This window comes from Haliotis asinina, chromosome 2 (assembly GCF_037392515.1).
Source record: "Haliotis asinina isolate JCU_RB_2024 chromosome 2, JCU_Hal_asi_v2, whole genome shotgun sequence".
NCBI classification, from domain to species: domain Eukaryota; kingdom Metazoa; phylum Mollusca; class Gastropoda; order Lepetellida; family Haliotidae; genus Haliotis; species Haliotis asinina.
The window spans coordinates 75,872,587-75,896,616 of record NC_090281.1 but is presented as its reverse complement, the minus strand read 5'-3'; the positions used below and the strand labels follow the sequence as shown (position 1 = coordinate 75,896,616).

The 24,030-nt window shown below is 40.4% G+C and overlaps 1 protein-coding gene across 1 annotated transcript in view; it reads left to right on the top strand.

The window, feature by feature from the left end:
- Positions 1-24,030, top strand: part of LOC137274337 (uncharacterized) — a 57,185-nt gene that overhangs the window by 1,795 nt on the left and 31,360 nt on the right. The window contains exons 4-10 of the mRNA XM_067807484.1: positions 517-647; positions 1,419-1,548; positions 6,732-6,800; positions 7,923-8,029; positions 10,317-10,401; positions 11,491-11,745; positions 14,176-14,270. Of these exons, the coding sequence (XP_067663585.1) occupies positions 517-647; positions 1,419-1,548; positions 6,732-6,800; positions 7,923-8,029; positions 10,317-10,401; positions 11,491-11,745; positions 14,176-14,270 (872 nt within the window). The remainder of the gene's footprint in view (positions 1-516; positions 648-1,418; positions 1,549-6,731; positions 6,801-7,922; positions 8,030-10,316; positions 10,402-11,490; positions 11,746-14,175; positions 14,271-24,030) is intronic.

The following is a 24,030-nucleotide window of genomic DNA, read 5'->3' as shown; positions in this document are numbered from 1 at the left end:
CAGTTGATATTCCTGATTAGAAAAGTATCATTTGCAGGGCTCAAATAATTTTTCAACATCAGGAATATATACTCCTTATTTTTTAAATACTGGAGTACTGGAAAACGTTAAGAGTACATTCACAGTACTGACTGGAATTTTAATGGAGAACCAGAAATCTTGTATATATAGCTTGTAACACAACGTAGCTGCTCTTGTGTAGACACGTCAGTAGACAATAAAACAATACTTTTTCAAATAAATATGTCTGTAGATGATTCTAAGACTGTACACCACTGCTGTGGTGTGTATCTGCTACGTTTTCTAAATTATTTCGTACCATATCTTTTTATCCATCCATACACAGGTGCGGCCCATATCTGGAGATTGATGTGAACTTAGCAGCCACTTCGATCATTTTACACTTCTGTCAAAGCCCTCACTACATCTGATAAAACACATCCAAGATGAGATGTAACGAAAAAGTCAGATTTAGTAACATCTTCTCACTGTCAACGTTTTGTGTTTTATTTTCAGGCTAAGGTTCGAGAGTTCCTGTCTGAAGCGGAATCTTTGGATGCCAGGTCTTGCTCCCAGGTGATCAAAGACAGCCTTGCTCTGATCAAGGAAGAACTGAAATCCTACTTGGATGGGGCAGAGTTTAAGTGGTAAGCTATCATGAAATATTTGCTGAACAAGGCCTCCTTTCTTAAAACGTTAAGGTGATCATAAGACACTAACTTAACCTTAGTGCAGTATTAAAGAATAGGAGTTAAGGTTAACCTTAGAAAAGGTTGCGTCATAATTGGAGCCCCAGATCTTGATGCCAGAAGTTGGTCATGCTATCCACCATTGATTTCTGTATTTTGACTTGTTTATTTATCGTCAGCTGTGGAATGTCTTGAGTATGTAATGTTCACTTCTATTCATAACCCCACACTGTCACTGCTGGTGGTGGTAACATTGCTGTTGCTTACTGCTACTGCTACTGTTACTGCTACTGCTACTACTGAGTGAGTGAGTGAGTGAGTGAGTGAGTGAGTGAATGAGTTTAGTTTTACGCCACACTCAACAATATTCCAGCTATATGGCAGCGGTCTGTAAATAATCGAGTCTGGACCAGACAGTCCAGTGACCAACAACATGAGCATCGATCTGCGCAATTGGGAACCGATGACATGTGTCAACCAAGTTAGCGAGCCTGACCACCCGATTCATGTGCAAACCGAAACCAGGTATCGCCACTGGTTTGACATATACAGATTTTACTGTTGCTTGTGACAGCACAACTGCTGCTGCTACTGCTGCTGCTGCTTCTGTTACTACTACTAGTACTACTACTACTACTACTACTACTACTACTTCAGTGACACTAATTAATACTTGGACAACGATTACTCCTGCAACATATTTAACTAAATACATGATTTCATGTTCAGCTACCTGTACCCAATGAACTTTATGGAGGGAATCCACAATGAGCTGCACCGGATGCTTGGCTACCAAGACTTCAAGTCCCATGTCGGCTACGCCAAGTATCTGGCCAGACTCAAAGCATTGCCTCACAGGGTAAGTTACATACACAACCAGTGTATGAAACCAGTCATTCTCAGACACCAGTAGTAACAAGGGGTGTCAATATGACTTTCTTTTACAATGATACTACTATACACATTTTAGAGTTAGTGGCCTGTTACAGTCAAAACTGTACTTGGAATTGTGGGAGATTATCTCAGGACCATATCGCCTGCTCTGGAGAGGTGGCCAAAACGTAAGGGTTGATACTTTCCAAATTTCTGAGTGTAAACTGATGTAAAGTGACTCTAAATAGTAACAATCTTTGTTTTGAATCACTTGTACATACTACTTTTACTACTCAATCTAAGTGTTGAGCTAAATTGTGAATAACAACATGTAGCTTAAATTTTGCTGAGACAAGAGCATTTTGAAAACTTTAACCCCCTGGATGCCACAGGGACATATATGTCCTTCCTCTACATACCTCACTTGGAAGTCCAATAAAATTCTAAATATACCACGCATATATAAATACTTCACAGTTTTGAATTCTGCGGAAAATTCCCAGTTTCTTGATATCATCCACTATTACCTCAGACCAAGCTAAAGTGCTTAAACTCGCCTTTCAAAATAGGCTTCATCGTAAATGTCGCCATTTTTCAAACTGTACAAAATCGAGATTCACAGCGTTATTAGCAGTATGTTTTGAAATGTGAAAATCGGATAATTACTGGAAGTAATGAATTTCAAAAATAGCATATTAATGATCACTGATATCAAGTTTTCATGTAACCAGGAATGATAATTCTGAAACGTCACCGATGTACCCAGAATCGGTTGGGATGTTTTCGAAAATACACTTACACGAACGCCGAAGTGCGCTTTCCGCCATATTGGATAGTGTTTACAAAATCACGTTTCGAGAAGGCCGGTATTGAGAAGCCTATTACATCATGTATACTTCATAGTTAGCTACGACAAATGTATCACTGAACTCCCCATGCATCTTAGAATCAAATTACAAATGGTCTTTGTCACCAGTACCAACTGTCTAGACAAAACGAAACGAAATATGCTTTGTTTGAAAACGAACGCTGTGCTCGAAAGACAGCGCTTGACTGAAATGTAAACAAAGAAAAATTCCAATTTTACACTGCGTAGCATTTTCGGAAATTTTCCAACATCCAGCTCTCTAATCATTGCTTACAATGGCTCAATATGCTTAGTATATTCAGGGGAAGAGTATTGTGGCAAAAAAATAGCAAATTGAAAATAGATACAATGAAATAATTTGGTAATTCATAAGAAACTGTCAAACTTTTAGTGCAGCGTGACGCCATGACTGACGCAAAGTCACGCAGAACGACAACAGTACTTATCGGCATTTCTGGCTTCTTCCGTCATTTACAATGTAAACGATAAGAACATGTAACAATACACAGATAGTCAGAATAATTCTGATTACTTACATCTCACATTTATATACAAAAGATCCCTGAATCAAACAAAAAGTCGTCGCAAAATCCTGTGTACCCTTCTCAGCGAAGCCGCCATTTTGAAAGAAATCGGTCGTCGGTAGTGATGTCACACGTCAACATTGTTGCACATATTAGGCAATTTCTTTGAGGTGAAGGTCGGTTGAACAAGAGTAAACACAATGCCCATACCATTCCGATTGCACTTTTAGTATTGTGATGTATATTTTGCGCATCGTTCAGATATTTTTTCATGAAATTGATTTCAGTATCTACATATATCCATGTTCAACACCATATCATGTGTGGATATAAGGTATCCGTTTTTATTCTTTGAAAGCTTTGGATTGTTTGAATAATATTTACATGGGAAATTGACTCAGTAAGTGTATTACACCACATTTTAAGCCTCTACACTAGTGTTGGAAGATCACACGTAGCCATTACTGCAACATATGCTTTAGTTCCCGTCATGTGCAATATTCAATACGTTGGGACAAATATTGCAGTTTCATATGAACAGGTTAATAAACAGCGATTTACTTCCAACTTATAAGTAAAACGGAAAATATTAATGAAAATGATTTGTACATTTTATCAAATGTAGGGGCACACATACTACTATTTAAAGGAATTGTCTTGTTCATTGTATTGGTTTGTGTCGTTTTTATAGACAAAACTATTATGAATATTAATTGACCAGGTGCGAGTTTGTCAAAACGTTTCATGATTCATTATCATTGTTTTTCGATAATAAAGTCAATTCAAATGCGATTAAAATATATCTGATGGCAGAATGTCTAACTCAAACAATATTTTTACGGAAATTGTTAAAAATATATAAATCAGGTCAAGTCTTAATTTGGACAAGCCCTACGTCCATTTTCTAATACTTCTTTACTGAAAAAGAGGTCTCTTTGTACTTTTCATTGCATACTTATGAAGGGAATTGATTTCATAATCATAAGAAGAAAAGTCTTTTTCCTAAATGAATACTCAATGAATATTCAGGTGTTGTGAAATTTTCATTTACGCTAAATTGATGCTAGACAGGTGCGCGTGTTGCTCACAATAAGATATGTAGTAAAACCGTGTAATTGTTGATATAATCAGGACACTATTTCAGTGATAAAACCATTCATTTCATATTTTGGCTAAAAAGTGTTGAATTCTGACACAGAAGCCGAGATCTTTTACACATTGAGTAGAAATTAGGTTAGATATATAATAATCAGCAACCAGAGTAGTCTTTTTCCGACGTCACAAAATGCACAAAACATGCCGTGACGTCAACTAAAATGTCGCATTATCTTCAGTTATTTCATTACGTTTGAATATGTGGCTGTTAATCCGTTAATAATGATGGAAAATTAATAAAAATATACACAAACAGGAGAATATGGGAATCTAAGAACTAAAATATGTATCGGATAGGGACATCCAAATCGCTATTGCCTGCTTTTTGATGTAGTACACTTGCATCTTTTCTTACAAATTGTGAAACTACCAAAAGGTATCCTCTCACATTGGGAAAATTTGTATTGGAATAGTTTGGTTCACTGTGAACAAAACATAACGAAAATATACTGTCCATATCCACATCAAATTCTCTCCATGTGATCGGAGTTACATTGACCTAATGTAAACCATAGCTGAGTTATGCAGCCTTACCTTTATACGTGCATGACCTCTCTGTCGACGTTTGACGTCATAGTAGAAAATCGATTTTTGACATTTATTGCAGGTCATTTTTGATTTTGTGAGTAGGACGTTATGCATTAGCACATACATCCATTTCATATACACTTATGTCGTTCAGATATCAAGCTGTATTTTCTTCGCTCACACTTTCCGTAAAGATGTCAAATTAAAAAAATCGTAGCAGAGTGCTTTTATTGGTGTACGATAAAAAACTGAGAAATTTACTGTTTTGGAACACACACAAAAGTTTTGAACAACTTTTAGCAGTGTCTATTTCTCCAACCCCTGAGGTAGTCGCAATTATATTTATACCAACGGATAGGAAATTAAATATTCTACATGTCTGTGCAATTTCATAGCCGTACGCAGATCCAGGACCACGCGAGCGCAAATCTGGCACAACGTTCACTTTGCAAACCTTATTAAAATGTGCGCCTGAAAAAAAACTCGGCATCCAGGGGGTTAAACATTCGGTCATTCATCATATACATCATGTTTTTAGATCACACAAAACCTGTTTGCATATCTATTTCAAAAACAAAAGTTCATTTCAGGAGGGATTAAACTCATATGGATAATCTTTTGTTTTGTTTTTCTCCTTCAGATTAGTTTTGTTTGGTATCAGCTTGTTTTAAACTGTAGAAACTGTATTAAACTTATAAACGGGCCAGTGCCGGTCATACTGTAAAGGGCCAATTGGGCAACTGTTATGGCTGTGTACTGGGCCCAGTGTTCTCTGCCTGTACAGGGCCAGTTCCACACCAGTGTGCAAAATAGTACAGGCCCAGTTCCGCAATGCCTGATGCTCTGACTTCACTGGGTCAGTACTGGCCCAGTTCCGGAATGCCTGATGCTCTGACTTCACTGGGTCAGTACTGGCCCAGTTCCGGAATGCCTGATGCTCTGACTTCACTGGGTCAGTACTGGCCCAGTTCCGGAATGCCTGATGCTCTGACTTCACTGGGTCAGTACTGGCCCAGTTCCAGAATGCCTGATGCTCTGACTTCACTGGGTCAGTACTGGCCCAGTTACGTGATGTTAGCAGTCTAGTTCTATCAAAATACCAATTTTCTTTAAGTGCATCGAGATCTGCATTCTTTTCCCACTGAGGTTAGTCAAGTCCTATCTTCATAGGTACGTCTGTTCTAATAAGGGCCTTTCATGGTGTATTCATGGTGTATTCATGGTGTACTCAAGTTTTCAGGATTCATGATTGGTTTCAGTCAGATTTTGTTGTGCAATCAGCGATGTTATTTCAAAAGTGATCATTTGCAAAACCTTGGTAATTTCCATATGTTTCAGGGAAACTAGAACCTCTTCAAAGATTTTTTACTGCCTCAGAATGTAATAAGAACAGGGAAATATGGCCGTATCGGAACGGAGGTACATAGGAAAATATGTCTTGACTAACCGCTGTGAAGAGAATGCCAGACTCGTGAAGATCCGGGTTAGAATTGGTCTTCAGCAACCCATGCTTGTTGTAAGAGGCGACTATTGTGATCGGGTGGTCAGACCCACTGATTTAGTTGACATTTGTTGCTATATCCCAACAGATCAATGTACATACTGTTTTTCACTGGAGTGTCCGGTCCAGGTTGAATTATTTACACACTATTTCCATTTTGCTGGTATAATGCTGAGTGCTTTGTAAACAAGAAACAGACAATCTGAAATGCAGTTTCTCTATCACTACTGAGTTGTACTGTACAGCTCATGACATATGGAAACCATTAAGCCTTGTGTCACCTGCATTAAGTATAGAGATGGATTCTTGTGTTTTCAGGAACCTAATTAGAACTTTTCCTTTGATTCCATTGATAAGTGATCCAATGTAATGATCCAAAGTATAACACAATAATGAAACGAGAGAAAAGATAGTCATTTAGCCTTTATAAATCTAAAAATTAATTTCAGTAATCTTTGAAGTAGATATTGTTAGGAGAAAATATACCTCTCACATTTAATTAATTTGTTTTATTATCTGATAATTATTGTATGGGATTATTTGAGAAAATGGGTTTTAACACACTTTAGGATTATTTGTCAATTATTTTGCAGATTCTCCAAGTGATTCCCCTCTTAAAACAAGGAATAAAGGAAGGCCTGACTATGCACAAACATACCTTGGTGAGTGTATGACAGGAATATGATTCTTTGAAATTAATTCACTGTGTCACATGTGATAATTATAAATGTACTTGGGACAGTACCAAACAGTGGATGTTACCAAAGATGGGATAGACTTCAGAATGTAGGATAGTACCAAACGTCAGATGGAGTACCAAATATGGGACAGTACCAAACTTGAGTACTAAATATGGCATAGCACCAAACGAGATGGAGTACCAAATATGGGAGAGTACCAAACATGAAGTGGAGTGTCAAATATGGGATCATACCAAACATCAGATGGAGTACCAAATGTGTGATAGTACCAAACATGAGATGGAGTACCAAATATGGAATAGTACCAAACATGAGATGGAGTACCAAATATGGGACAGTACCAAACCCCAGATGGAGGACCAAATATGGAATTGTACCAAAGAATGGAAAGCATTAAACACTGGATAGTTTTAAACATTGGATTATACCTTACACTGGATAGTTTACCCAAACAAAAGATTGTGCCAGGCATGGGACACAGTGGCACATATTAGACCGAATACTGAACATTGGATAGAGTGAAAAAAAATGGATAGAAAAACAGGTATTAAACCAAGAAAAACTGAGTGCCCGGAGCATGAAGAAATACTATATGCTATGTTAAAAAGACAAACAGTAGGAAGTTATATGTTGATCTGACCGTTGACAAGTATATTGATAAAATATGTAACAGTAAGATGAAATCATGTCAGCACCGACTGTTTCCTGACTAGTTGGGGTCATCTCACTTGACTGCTCAGTTGCACCTGAAGCACATGCTGACGCTGTTCCACCAGTCGTTTGTCACCCCTTGGTGTGAAGCATGAACATAGCACAATATTACATGATGGGTTCATAAACAATTTTTTCTGTGATTGGTTGTAAAGTGTCATATTTCAGATCCTATTCGGGACAGAGGTTTCAGGGCTATGTATGTTATTTATGATTCGTGCACTTAAAGCTATTTTGAGTTATTTGTTTATTCATGATTCTCATTTAATTTTGAACCCAAACGGACAGTAGTCTAGATCATGTTCTTTGTGTGACTGTCCAACAAGTGTCCCCTCTGTCCCCTCTGTTGTCATTCTGTTGTTTGTCACCCAGGAAGTGGTGCCAAGTCAGATGGAGACACTGATTACGGAGCCAGTTGAGGAATCACTTTTGATACAGCCGTTCTTGAAGTCAGAAGGGAATCTTTCTACAGAGGAGCTGTATGTTCAGTGAAATCTTCATATTCTTGTCACTCTAACATTTCCCAATACATGTTCTTCCCAGTGAAGCTTCCATCAAGCCTACTTCTCCTTTTTTCAATCTGCAGGGTGGGGTAGTCTAGTTGTTAAGGCATTCGCTCGTCACGCTGAAGACCTGGGTTCAATTTCCCAACATGAGCACAATGTGTGAAACACATTTCTGGTGTCCCCCACCAAGGTATCGTTGTAACATTGCTAAAAGCAGCACCAAACACACTCATTTTTCAATCATGTCCATGTCATTATTCTTCTCCAATAAGCCCTTTGCCAGGTTTCTGGACATGTTCTATCATTGGATCGTGAAGTTGCTGAGATTGATTCATGTTATAGTCTGAGTGAGCGAGTTTAGCAATACACACTTTGTTTAGCAATACACACCTTGTTTAGCAATACACACCTTGTTTAGCAATATACACCTTGTTTAGCAATACACACCTTGTTTAGCAATATACGCCTTGTTTAGCAGTATTCCAGCAGTATTACAGCAGGGAACACCAGAAATGGGATTCACACATTACCCATCTAGGGAGTGGAACCCTGGCCTAGTGAACGCTTTAACCACAAGGCTACATCACCACCCTAATTAAGATGAGATAAAATCATTCTTGATTATCCCACAGGAAATTGACTTTACTCAATTAAAATAACAATTAAAAACACATGGAATACAACAAAAGAGGCCACATACATAAAACCACAGAAACACCAATACATATGTCCAATATAACTAAAATAGCTAGCAACAATGCCCAATATATGACACAAAGATAAATGATAAATAAATAATAATATATTTAGAATTCAGAGCCAGAGAGAGGCGACATTAAAGTATTTGCCGACGAACATTAGCACTAAAAGGATATTAATATAACAGTTTGAAACAATACAGTATTATAAAATGATTAACAAACATTAAGATAGTTAAATGAGGCTTTACTATTCTTGTAGTCATAGTAGTGTTCAGGAAATCAGAGAAGGTTTCACAACCAGTTATTTGCATTCAAATATATACAGTAAATGTTCAGAATGAAATCATTCAATTCACCACCATCATGGATATCTTCACTTTCCTGTTATAAGAACACAAGAAATAGTTGTGTGTGCTGTGGAGAGAACAACGTTAAAAATATTTATATAGATATTATGTAACATTCTAAGAAGGTGATGGAGGAAGTATTGACTTCAATTCTGTGTTAAATTCTGTGTTAGAATTGTTTCAGTGCAACTACTGGGGTGGCATCAACCCATTGTCCAATGTCCCAGTCCAGAGTTTTATTTCTGTTGGGCAAGCATAATTGTACATCATGCTGTACCCATGTGCAGTTGTAGTTGTCATTCCAATGTAAATTATGTTGCTTATTTAAAAAATCAACAAGAAAATTGGCAAGTATGGAGAAATTATTGAGGGCAGGTGATTTTACATACGTGTCAGAGTACACTAGCAGGTTTTATGTTGTTTCTAGCCTGTAAAGTCACAATGAAGTTGGCCCTGACCATCCCTAATATGTCCAAGGTATACTTTCTCATAAGTTTTCACTATACTCGAGATACTCTACAATTCTATGATACTTTTATTACCTCCCTTGGCTAGCTCCGCATTCTCACAGTAGCCAATCAGCGAAGTCGCTGTTTCAACTGAGCTTGCAAGTGTCAACAAAGATAGCAGTTGCAGCTGCCAAGGTTTGTACACAGTGCAACTCAGATTGAAACTCTGAAACTTCAAAAGATATGCAGGAACCCCTCCTGCCCCTTAAAAGAGTACCTCTACATCATTTGTTTGTCCAAGTTTACTCAGTTAGATAATTCAAAAAGTGAAAGTGAGTAGTGATTGGTATGCTTAACTTCCCATCAAAGACACCTGATTGGATGAAAAGACAGCCAGTGGAGGTAATAAATTCTGTTGGGCAGGCCATAGATGCATTCAGGGTATAGTGGAGATTTATCGGAACATATACCCTGGAGATATCGAAGATTGGTTCTGGTTATTCATGTGTGACACATCTGGTTGGATTTTCTTAATTTCATTATTCAGAAAACAAGATCTGAATTATAATAGACTGTTTAGTAATGAGCTAGTGCCGGTGAAAGTATTGTCAGTACTGAGACAAATGGTGATGAAAGTGTATTCAGTACGGAGTCAAACATGAGGCAAGCAGAGAATAAAGTTTTAAGAACAAGTGAAGCTGTTTTCAGCATATACGTTTCAAATGCAATGTTCACTGATCTTATGACATTCTCTTTGTTACAGTGACACAATGAAACAGCAGGCGGAGAGTGTACTCATTACAAACATCAGGCCTTGCCTGGAGAAGCTGAAAGACTTTCTTGTCAATGTATGTATATACCTAGACATGAGATGCCTGTAAATGTTAAAATCTTGGCAAACTAGTGATTGACATCATAAGCACCAATCCAAGCAATTGGGATACAATCACATGACAATCAGTGCAGGGAGCTGATTCCTTTGATCTATACAATCGACTTTTGGGATTGGCTTGCTGAGTCACTGATTGTTACCTCATGTGACTTTCACTCAAGAAAAACAAGAAAGTATTTACTTAGTCGCTCAAATATTATAACCACCAACATCTAGCACCCAGTATACATCAGACTTAGACAGTGGATGCGGAACATTTCAAGTCTGTGAATTAATGCTGATACATAATTTGGTGCGTTTATAAGCCTGTCAGCTAATGCATGATTAAGACATCCAAGTATTTTCAGAGCTGAAGTGGAATTCAGCCCCATGAGCATAGGATTCTGTCATGTCTAAGGGACATTACTCTGAGCACCTACTTGTGCAGACTTATCTTGGATTGAAGCCATGGTGAAAGGATTCTGGTACAGGTTATCATAAAACAGCAGTCATCGTGTTCTGTAATCTGATTGGCTGATAATTATGATCGAATGGTATTCGATTCCCAGAAATTGCAAGACTGTTTGCACTATGTTGACAAATAAAAATAATGCACAGAATTGTTTTGTTGCATCATCAGCAGTGGTGACATCATTCAAAGCATATAGTGATGGAATTACGGAGTGATATCACAAATGAGCAGTTCTAGATGCTACAGTGGGAACCAGCTGTAAAGGCCACTTCACTCCTGTACGTGTATTCAACGTAATTTAGTAGAGACAATAAACCCCATGTGGGCCTTTTGGTTTACTTTTGTGGTTACATTGTCAATAAACACCATGCGATGGCCAGTTTCTGGGTGTTATTGAGTATTTGGAGCACAGGAATATTTCATTTGAAACCTCCATCTGAAGCTGTCAATACCCTTGCTTCAGGTACTGAATAACACCAGGAAATCGGCCAACACATGATGTTTATGTTTCAATTGACATAGCCTTGCATAGCAAGTTATTGTACCTTTTCATCATTATTAGAGGTGTTGTCAGCACATGATGTGATGTTGCAGGAATACATGCAACACCTGAGGACAGGAGAAGGGGTGTGCACACTCAACAATGGTGTAGCGTTCTACCAGATGTGCCTCAACTTCCACCTGTCCTGCGACATGTCACCACAGGAGGTGCATGACCTTGGTCTCAAGGAGGTTGCTAGGATACGCAAACAAATGCAAGAGATATCGGAAAAGGAAGGCTTTGGACAAGATCTTAAAGCATTCCAGAAGAAATTACATACAAGCAAGGAATTCAGTTTCAGTTCAGTGGTAATAAGTTTAATATACATTTATCAGATTATGAATAGAACATGCTGTCTACAGATGTGTATTGCCTTGAGGAATTCATTTTATTATGTATTAATGTGTACATGTGAAAAGCTGATGCTCATCAGCTATTCACTTCTGTATATGAGTAAAAGAGCTGATACTTGCCAACTATTCATTTCTGTGTATAAGTTAAAGAGCTGATGCTTGCCAGCTTTTCACTTCTGTGTATGTGTTTAAGAGCTGATGCTTATCAGCTATTCGCTTCTGTGTATAAGTAAACGAGCTGACGCTTGTCAACTATTCACTTCTGTGTATGTGTTAAAGAGCTGATGCTTGCCAACTATTCATTTCTGTTTGTGTGTTAAAGAGCTGATGCTTGTCAACTATTCACTTCTGTGCCAAATATTCACTTCTGTGTATGTGTTAAAGAGCTGATGCTTGCCAACTATTCACTTGTGGGTGAGTTAAAGAACTGATGCTTGCCAGCTATTCACTTCTGTGTATGTGTTAAAGAACTGATGCGTGCCAACTATTCACTTCTGTGTATGCATTAAAGAGCTGATGCTTGCCAACTATTCACTTCTGTGCCAAATATTCACTTCTGTGTATGTGTTAAAGAGCTGATGCTTGCCAACTATTCACTTGTGGGTGAGTTAAAAACTGATGCTTGCCAGCTATTCACTTCTGTGTATGCATTAAAGAGCTGATGCGTGCCAACTATTCACTTCTGTGTATGCATTAAAGAGCTGATGCTTGCCAACTATTCACTTCTGTGCCAAATATTCACTTCTGTGTATGTGTTAAAGAGCTGATGCTTGCCACCTATTCACTTCTGGGTGAGTTAAAGATCTGATGCTTGCCAACTATTCACTTCTGTGTATGCATTAAAGAGCTGATGCTTGCCAACTATTCACTTCTGTGCCAAATATTCACTTTTGTGTATGTGTTAAAGAGCTGATGCTTGCCACCTATTCACTTCTGTGTATGCATTAAAGAACTGATGCTTGCCAACTATTCACTTTGGTGTATGAGTAAGAAAGCAGCTTCTTGCCAACTATTCACCTCCAACACTTTTGCCAGTATTTTGAGTCTGAGATGTTTGCCATGCTATGTAAGATCTGGGAGGACATTTGTGAGGAACAGATCAGTTGGATTATATGTTTTCAGTCAGATGCTTATCTGATCATATAGCCCGCAAACTGGACATTAGTAATTCTGATTCAAGTCACTGTATGATAGGGCTTGGGCAAGTTTCAATTTGTAAGAAATGGCAATATATTCTTCAACTGGAAGGCTTAAATTTCAAATTTTTCAATATCTCAGTCATGTGTTATTATGTTCAATTCCACTGTAAATAATGTTTAAACCTTCAAAGACAATACACCTTTTATTCAAGACAGCTGGACATATTACATTGTTTTATCTATTTTTCACATGATCATAGCGAGTCCGGGTATTAAGATGGTTTACCCAGGTTCAACTGATTACCAAACCATCCCTGGTATCTGTGTTACCCATCCCAGCCGTACTGTATGCAGTAATCATGTTGCTTGACAAGGAAAGTCAGTCATCTTCAGAACACTGTTCTGTTTCTTATTCATACTAAAATTTTTAAGTAGATCTGGAGAAGGAACTGGATGTAGAGATTCACAAGATGGAAATTCTGTACTTTGACATGTCTGGTGCATTCATAAAACGCGTTGATTCAGATGTTATTCAGCTGAATGATAACAGCATGGCAGACGCCACCTTAGTTTCCTTCATGTCAGTGCTGGAGAATGTGCAAATATGTACATATTACCATGGTAACTACTGTTGAAGGGGGTGAGGTTGAGTTTCGTTTTACGCCGCACTCAGCAATATTCCAGCCATATGGCGTCAATCTGTAAATAATCGAGTCTGGATCAGACAATCCAGTGACCAACAACATGAACATTGATCTGCACAATTGGGAACCGATGACGTGTCAGCCAAGTAAGCGAGCCTGACCACCCGATCCCGTTTGTCACCTCTTACGACAAGCATAGTCACCTTTTATGGCAAGCATGGTTTGCTGAAGGCCTACTCTACCCCAGGACCTTCACGGGTAAACTACTGTTGAAGTATAAACACTGTGAGATATGGTGTTACCTGCATCTGACTGAGTAAGCCTTGTGATTCCTTTGTCCACTCTGTATAGTTTGTAGCTCTTGGTGTTTGTCAGGGTGGTGGGGTAGCCAAGTTGTTAAAATGTTTGCTCGACCCACCAAAGACTGGGATTCGATTCCCCACATGTGTACAGTGTATGAAGACCATTTGTGGTGTCCCTGCCAAGCTATTGCTGGAACAGTACTAGAAGCTGTGTAAAACCATACTCCTTTACTCACACTTAGTATTTGTTTTATGTGGGAGTATTTTGTGTCTAACAGTAACTGTTGATGTAATTTTCAGGATGAAGTGATAAACTTTGTCAAAGACATCTGCTTCAACCAGATCCGCCCCCAACTCCATCGACTGTTTCATACTCTCCCAGACATTCCCCTGGTGTAAGTACTAGCATAGTGACATAATAAAAATTCCAATACAGGAAGAACAAATGTAGCAAGATAATTTTACGTTTATCTTGCAAATACTCTAGATAGCAAGCTATTCCAGAGTCTCCTAGATATTGTCCTAGTGTAAGTACCAGCACCAGAGGTTATCCCTCACTCTCCATGAGATACATAGAGTGTAAGTAATGGTATTGCAGCAATTTACACACTTCCTGAAATATATGTAGTGGAAGCTGTCAAAACTGGAGACTGTCCTATCTGGCAAGTTGTCAACATGGGCATGAAATGTCAATCCTGTCATATAAACACTGCAATACGGCAGCTGTCAAAACTGTGATGAAATGAGTCACCCGAATATGTGTTTATACAGTAATCAAAGCTGTATAATCCGGTGTGTGGCAAGGAGTCCGCTGAATGTATATGGTGACCAGTTAATCCTGCGTTGAAACTAAAAAGATCATTTAATCTTAGTTAAGTGTGGGTATACTTGTACATGGAATTAGTGAGTTGATACATGAGCTCAAATCTTTGTTATTGTCAGTGAGTGCTGTAACTGAGAGAGCCATGTGATACAACAATGTATGTGAGAATGACAAAACTGATTCAGTTCTAGTCGTATTTGAAAGATCACATATACTCTGGAGAGGGATACAAGTGCATAAATCATTTATTGACATCGTTATGAATAAAACCCTGTCATTGAAACTACTGATTTCAACATATAATTACCTTAAATTGGCCTTTTTGACAACAGTGTTCAATTCTCTCCCGCAAATGAAATGTCAACCAATCAGAAGGGTGCACCGCTGTGATGTAATATGAGGTATACCCATGTGGGTTACTGTAGTATTCATCTACATTTCCCATTGAAGATTATCATGTTTATAGGTTTGTCTAAAGCTACTGTCGCAATAATTGTTTTGAAAAATGAAAGCTCTATGTTTTCACAATCTACTGCCATTTAATCTTATCACCTGCTTTGCCTACTTTCCGAGATACAACTTCTGTCAAAATTGCTTGTTGTCATGTTTATAAATTATTCTTGTAGTTCTAGTACAAATGGTGTCATGCAAATACTTTTTGATCATGATTAAAAAAATATTTAACTACGAGTAAGAAGTAGTTTTGATGTTTTAACTTGATGAAAACAAACCATATCTAAATGATTCTCAAACTGACTTTAGATTGTGACTCCACGATTTTAAAAAATGATGGCAGTCGGTTGCAAACAGTCTGAGTATTAATGCAATTTAGGATTGTTTTCACTGAGTTACAAAATCAAAACTACTTTCTACTGGTAGTAAAATATGTGTTTGACTGATGGACATTAGGATTTTGCATGACACGGCTTATAATAACAGTCTCACTCTTAGAGGCAAGGTGGGTGTCAATACGATATTACTTACAATATTATTAAATATTATTGTCACTTCGACCACAACCTCACTTCCAAGGAAGAAATTGTTATGTTATAAGTTGTGCCATCCAAAATCCTTTTGGTCATCAATCATTTACTGCAAATAGTAAGTAGTTTTAATTATTATCCCCCTGGCACGTAATGCGGGGTGATATATGCCTCGTCTCTCCGTCCATCCATCCGTCCATACAGACGCACGACCGTCCGTAATCATTTTGTTTCTGGAGCGTAACTCAGAAACCGTTCAATATTTTTAGACCAAACTTGATAGATATAGTAATCTCAGCCTATGATTGTGCCTTTTGCTATTTACAGATTTTTGGCATTTATATTTTTTCGGTTTTTCCATGGAACATTTTGGTGTTAGTCTTATGGTGGGGTGGGCTTCGTTTCTGGAGCAGAACTCAAAAACTGTTCAATATTTTTCTGCAAAACTTGGTAGATATATCAATCAGAACCTAAAGTGGTGCCTTTTGCTCTGTACAGGTTTTTGTGATTTATTATTTTCTTGGTTTCCATGGAAACGTTTCGAACATAGTCTGAAAAGTGAGAGGTGTGTTTCATTTCCGGAGGAGAACTCAAAAACCGTTCAATAGTTTTCTGCAAAACTTGGTAGATATATCAAGCAGAACCTAAAGTGGTGCCTTATTGCTCTGTACAGGTTTTTGTGATGTATTATTTTCTCGGTTTCCATGGAAATATTTCAGACATTGTCTCAAAAGTGAGAGGTGTGTTTGGTTTCCGGCGCAGAACTCAAAAACTTTTTAATATCTGTCAGTGTTACTTGGTAGATATGTGTGGCAGACCCCAAAGTGGTGCCTTTTGCTATTTACATGTTTCTCTGATTTATTATTTTCTCATTGCCATGAACACGTTGCTGCCTTCCGGAGCACAACTTGAAAACCATTTCATATCTTTCACCAGATCTTGGCAGATATACGAGACAGATCTTGAAATGATGACTTTTTCTGATTACAGATATATGGCATTTATATTTTTCATAAATTCCATGGAAACAATTCTGACTTGGTCTAAAAACGCAATAAGTAACTATCAGATGATTTGTCCTTTCAAATATGTGGGGGCCGGGGGGATATGTCATCTTCTTATGACTCTTGTTTTAACTCGATAGAAACAAATCTAAATAGCATCTTCTATCTTGGAAGCAAGGTAGATGTTGAACGACCTGATTTAAAGTGAACAGGCTTCCACAATGCTCTCTTTGCACTCACAAACTACATCTTTAGCACAAACTGAGGGGTCTGGTGGAAATTCTGTGCATGGTGACACCAGCACCCAACACCTACGAGCATTTGACGGCCACACAACAATTCAACATGTCTTTGGTGATGTCGGGAAATGAGCAACCTGGCGAACTTGTGACACATTTTATATACAACTTACTGAAAATCATTCCTCACATGACGTCACTCGGGTTCACTGCAGTGCTCTGGTGACAGAATTATGTAACTTGTCTGTGGTTTTGTTTGCGGACGAGAGTGAAACAGACGACTTTTTGGCAACCTGTAATCGCTCAGTATTAATTTACCATGCATTTTTTAAGAATGATTTTGTGTTCCACTTAAGACTAACCGCAAGTCTTTCGTGTGTAATGGATTTTATTCGTTCTTTAACACACTGACTGCCTATCATGAGTATACTCACAGAATCAGTTCTTGCCGAATTTGCTAGTATGAGTTATCTGATAGCTATGTAAGTAGTATTTTAAAACAAGTTTCACATTGTGGCAAAACAGGCTCAAGAAACAAACATCTCCAGGCATTATTTTGTTGCTGCTAAGAGACGATTACTTCTTGTGCCTGTTTTGCCAACATGTGAAACTTTTTTAATATACCTCTGATATAGCTACAAGATAACTCATAGTGGCAGATTTGACCAGATATTGATACTACAGGTATACTCAGGGTGACAGTCAATTTGCTAGCCATGTCAGCTCTAATATCGTCCATGCTGACTAAACCAGATTATTTCTTTAGTCTTGATTAGACAGCCTCCACTGTAGTGTCCCTAAATCTTCGTTAAGCAGCTCCCAGAGCTAAAGTCATATTTGGATGAGGTTGGATATTCTGTTCTATTCCATCTAGTGAAGTAGTATATACAATGACAGTTCTGGACCACTTTCAAGAAATGTCTCTACAAAGCCTTATTTACTAAATAAGGCTTTGGTTGGGCCATTAGCTCTTGCTACTATTACCCCTACTACTTAACGTGTGTTGGAGGTAACACTGTGCCGTACGGTACGATCAATAATTCTTCTCTTACAAACCCCCTACCCGGCCCATCCCTCAAGTAGTACAAGTTAGGTTCGTCGGCTTTCATATCCACTTTATCTATGTTGTAAGTTTTGACTGACCATATAGGATCGGTGGCCCGCTTACGGCTATCACCCTCGTGTTCCCCCGGCTGGTATAGATACATTACCCCTACTACTTAACGTGTGTTGGAGGTAACACTGTGCCTATGTCATGTTTATATCGATGAAACAGTTTAACGTGAACCGCCTACGATCTCTTTGGTGTTCATAATAAAGGCTTGCTGGGCTTTTTGTATCCCCTGTTCTATGTACTTTTTTTTCTCGTCCTCGCTGATAGCAGACTTACGAGACTTGGACCGAATATCTTGTTTCATTCCGTTATATTTTGTGAGTTCAGAGAGGATTGAACGAAACTCCTCTTCTGAGATCTTACTATCAGAGAGTGCTGTGGAAATACGCTCACTCACTGTGTTGAGCTTTGCTTCAGCCAGAACCCTGATCTCGTCGTGTTTCAATGCCTTACGATGCAGTCTGCGTGTTACTAACTTAAGCGCCAACCCTGCCAACCCTACCACCCCAGCTGTTATTTCAATACCTAGCACTATAGGTGCGGCCACGATGGTAGCTAACAACCCAACGCCTGCCGCCCCTAGTCCCATGCTGGTTGCCATAAGGGTAGTGTCAGCCCCGTCCACGATATTGAAAGCTCTATTGTACTTCTTACATAGTGCTTTCCGCGTGTCACGGTCTTGTTCTAGTTGACGTTTCACATCACATAACTGCCTCAAGCGGAACCCATCTACGGTTTCCAACATCTTAGCTACTTCCTCTACGACTGGGTACAGACCCATCCTATAATATATATTATGAAAGATATTTTAATTGGGTTTCAGTTAATAGTCCATAAGTGAATTTGAATTCTACAAGGTCTATACCACTAGTCAGGGTAATAGGTGAGAGGTTAATAGACTTTCCTGTTGTAATCAAAACCCCACTGAGGCTTATTAAGCGGTTTATATGACCCGGGGTATCCCGTTGTATAATAATACGACAATGTTGACCTAGGTGTTCGTCATACCAGCGTACTGTCACCCCGGGTACAATTTGGTGTACTCTTGAGTTGTTTTCAGTGCTTAAATAAAAGAAGACTTCTATGATGAGTGTGGAAGGGGAATATATGAAATCCCCGATCCAGCTACCGTTGTTACTAATCTTAGAGACCCACTCATTTTCGTCCATTGTTATATAAGGTGAGGTGAGTGTTAAGTTGATATTCCATTTAGGTTCTTTAAAATCTGATAACGGCACCCGTCTGTACACGTTGTCTGTAAAGTGCAGGATATATAAGGCGTCTTCCTCACCAGGCTGATCGAATCCCTCCGTATCTCCTAGGTCGTTAAGCGTAGTGTTGGGATGATGACTGGTCATTATTATACTATTACGATATAATTTCCAACTGGTTTTCTGATAATAATTCAGGGGTGAACTTCATACCCATGAAGTGTATGTTGTCAGGCAGGAAGATATTGGTTAGTGATATCTTGTTTTCCACGATCACGTTGACCCCCTGCAGACTGGTGTTGGAGCCGACATCCACCCGCACGTAAACGTTGCAAACTTGATACTGGTGTCGTTTCACCCACCCGAGTTTGATCCCCTTCACGATCTCAACATCATTCCCCGATGGTTCCCCTAGGTAGACTTTGATGATCAGTGTTGAGTTTGCCGGTAGATCCTCTAGTATAGTGACCACACCTTCGAATTCAGACACCAACTGCAATTTCACGTTTTGTATGGCTGGTTTACTCGATAGCATGTGGGCTGCCATAGTGTTGAGTGGGCTGACGACTACGCTACGTCTCTGAGTTGGGACGTAAGCCACGAGCAGGGTTCCATTGTTCACGACTTTGTTTAGGTGGTTGTCTTTGTTATCCGTAAACACGTAAGGGGAGACGAGTCTAATATTGAGAAACCAGTCGTTATCGGGTAACAACACCCACTTGTCATCTTCGGTGAAGACGAGCATATATGGCTTGTTTCGGGCGACGGTAGTGCTCTCAACATCGTCTAAGTCGAACAGTTTACCCCCGAACGATGGGTATATTATCCAATTATTATTACCGGTGTTGACAAGGGCGTACTTAGTGTTGACTGTTGCTCTTGTGGTATCTACTATATCACTTAGGGTTCCACCGGAGGGCACTTCAACGCGTTTGTAAATGTTGTTTTTCAGTTGCAAGGCGTACGATTTACCATCTACTCCGGGAGCGTCGAAACCGCGCGTGTCTCCGAGGTCGGAGATCCCGATATTGACGCATTTTTTAACTCCGGGCCCTTGTGCGCTGGTCATTTTACATGAAGTGTTAAGCTGAGGTATCCTATATTTACAGGATTATGATTTATATCTAACACCGATATTGTCAGCTCAGGTATTTTTGCCCTGGGTTAATCTCTTATACTGCCGTGGTGAAAACGACTCGGTTCTACCGTCGTTGTATTTCTCAGTTTTCACCGGCACTGCTCTCAGTATAGTGGAAGGGTGACCTCCTTGAATGTTGTATGTTGTGCTCACCTGGCTGAGATGAATGTACAGCTCTCTTAAAACAACCTTTATTAATATCTTTGAAAACTATATCGTGTCCGTTAATAACGCGCAGGCGGTGGTAAACTGGAATCAAAACCCAATGCAGTTTTGGCAGAACCAACTAAACTTTGCTGTGTGGTGTGCGACGACAGGGTCGGGTGTGACACCAGACTACGGTATAGACGAACTGAGTAAGGCGGTTATTTTGTTTCATATTTATTATCAAACGAGACGAATATTGAAGGAAATAAGTGCTCCTCTTCCCCAAGATAAAGCGTGGAGTATGACGAATAACCCCTATGATAAACGCGCTTATGAACGTGTTTGTGGGGAGTTTGAGATTCCAACGAATAAAGACTTTCGCCTTCCTGGTGTGAACCATGGTCTCGGTATAGTTCTCGTGTACTTCTACAGGTCCGGAACATATCAGGCCAGTTCTAAAGATGGTTCATACAACCCACACCGTCATACATTTACAGGCCCCACAACGAATGAACAGATCCATGTCAGCTGTATAAAGCAAACCAATCCTGATGCAGCCACAGCCTGGACTAAAATGATCTCAAAAACATCGAAAGAATTCACTCGTGCTGGTACAATACGCTTGAACGACTCGATTCGAACGTACGTGTGGGCGCTGTTGGGTGCGCAGTCGATGACGCGTTCCAACATCCTCGGTAAGGGAACTGCTTACGACGCTCAGAAACAGTTCGTTTCCAACGTTGAGGATGCTATCAATTCTCCAGTTGATCTCCCGCGGGCCATCGACCGTTACCAAAACGTGTTAGAATACGCCAGATCGAAAGTCAATTACGTGTTTGGTGTGGGGCTGTACATGGCTCCGAGTGATATGCAACTGAGAGTAAAAAAAGTGGTGGGTTATAACAACAAAATAGTCATAGCCACGGCGGATCAAAAGTTGGGTATCAACCCCGATATTAACACCCCCTATATCCCACACATCCCACCACGTGAAACGGGTATAGTGGCGCCACCCCCGGAGCCTAAAGTTCATGTGCCCCCCACACACCCCCATATGCATGTGGGGGTACCCCCCTATCAGCAGCATATTGATAATAAAACAGCCCTAGTCGTTGGTGGGGTAACTTTTGGACTTATTTGGTTAAAGATTTCTTAGCCGCTACGTACACCAGACCCGCCACGGCGACGATGGCTGCCCACATGTTTTGACTGAGCCACATGGTAGTTTTAGCCAGAGCGCCCAACAACCACGAGACGATGCTACCCAGGATGCCGGGAAGGGCTTCGGCGGCTTTACCAGCCAGTTTAGCTAGGCCTTCCCCGAGTTTTTTTATCCAGTCTTTAACACCACCGCCTGTGGGAGTTCCCCCGCCGCCAGGTGTGGGGGGTGTGGGGGTTCCTCCCACCAGTGACACCACCAGGGTTGATATGATGAAACCCAATGCAGTCAGAATGCTGGCGATGGTGATCCCTTGCTCCCGGAACAATATCCGAATCCTGTCTGCTAACGTGGTGTCTCGGTAGAGGACTTGATTGATGGTTTCCCGTATACGGTTGACCTGGGATCGAAGCTTTTCTTTGAAGGAGGATGCTGTCTCCAGCCAGGTCTGCCTTTCCTCTTCCAAATTACGTATTCGTTCCTCGATGGTGGCTTTCATAGACTCGTCATCAGTTTCACCGAGTTTTTTCTTTTCATAGGCGATGGTGTCGTCTATCTCACTCATTTTGGCTGTGCTTTTCGCGAGATGTCCGCGAATGGTTTGCATCGTCAGATCCAACCCCCGCAGTTCCCGAACGGTAAATTCGAGCCCCGGGAAGGGTTTGTTCTCGTAGTCGGCCAACACTTTTTTAATATCATAAGTCATGTTTTGATCTGATATGGCGTCCCTGATACCTTCCAGACCTTGAACTAACTTTGGAGGATACTGCTTAGGTCGCGCGCCACCGTAATCTATGAAGCCTAGTTCATCGCAGATAAAGTCATTCCCATGTTTACTGCCCAATGTTGATAAGGCAAGCGGTTCTCTAGTGCGTTTATTCATGAGATCGATCTCCGGGCGAGACTTCAAACGCAGCGTGCCATTGCTGATGGTAAACCTGGAATAGTTCCTTCCCAACGGTTTGAGTTTGGATTTATTTTCAACTGCGTTGTAATAATCGTCGACGGCGCCCTTAAGGAGCTCGTCACCTTGCGAGAATGAGGTCTCCTGGTCATCATCGAATGCCTGGGCACTATCGCCCGACATCTCCGTCATATCTATGTCTTCATCCATTAGTATTAAAAATATATTTCATTTATATAACAATGTACGGTAGAAAATTAGATCCTTTCAGAAGATTGAGAGAGCCATTAGGCGCCAGAGCCGTGCGACAGTCGGTGACCATCACCAACAATCCCAGCAAGATAGACCAGAATCAAACTCTGCTGGTTAGATTTCCAAACCTTGGTGAGAATGACCTCATTGTACCAGGCACTGTTCGACTGGCGTTCAATATCACGTTGACCTCCGACAACGACAAACGCGCGCTAGTGTGGAACGTGGGTCGAGCCATCATCAAGAAAACGACCGTCAAGATCAGCGATAACGAGGTGCTGAGCATCGACGACAGTGACGTGTTTCACTGCTACAAGGATCTCTGGAAAAGCGAGGGAGAACGAGTCAATGATGTGTACCAGGGTATCAGCAAATCAACCCGGGCGCGCATAGGGTATGTCTTCACGCAAGACCAGCAAGACAAGCTATCGGACGGTGAAAAGGCCATCGCTCGAGCATACGGGAATCGATTCTGCGTGCCGCTCGACTTCGAGTTGCTCACGGGACACGCGCCGTTTTACCAGGCCGCGCTGGGTGATAGGCTCGAATACGAGCTCACGTTTAACGACTATAGCAAAGTAGTGCGTACGCCGAACGGTGATGAGGCCAGTTATGCCATAGACAACATCTCTCTGGAGTTCGACATGGTCACTAGCCCGGAGCTGGCCAGGCAGGTTCGAAGCCAGTACTCTGGGAAGATGGCTATCCTGTACGATCGCGTACTGAGGCATAGATCAGTCGTGCGAGATAAGAGCGACACTGTGTGGAATATCAACCTGAACGTGCCGGCGCGATCGATGAAAGGTATCCTGCTCATCCCCGTGGAGGATTACGAGCCATTCCAGAGGAACAGCGAGAAGTTTTTCAACCCCGAGATTGAAAAGGTGGAAGTGACCATCGAGGGCGTGCCCAACCAGCTGTTCAGTCATGGTATGAGACCCCACCAGCAGTGGGATGAGATAAAAAAGCTACCAGTGGGGGCCCAACATTATATAACAAAGGACCTGGACCTCGGCTCCGTGCAGATCGGTGAATACCTGACCACCAAGTACGCCCTATGGTTGGACATGCGATCCACGGATGATGATAAACTGCACGGTAGCGGGCGCCGTATAGATAACGGCAGCGAAGGGATAACCATCCAGATTACTAAGAAAGCTCAACCCGCTGGTAAGTTGAAA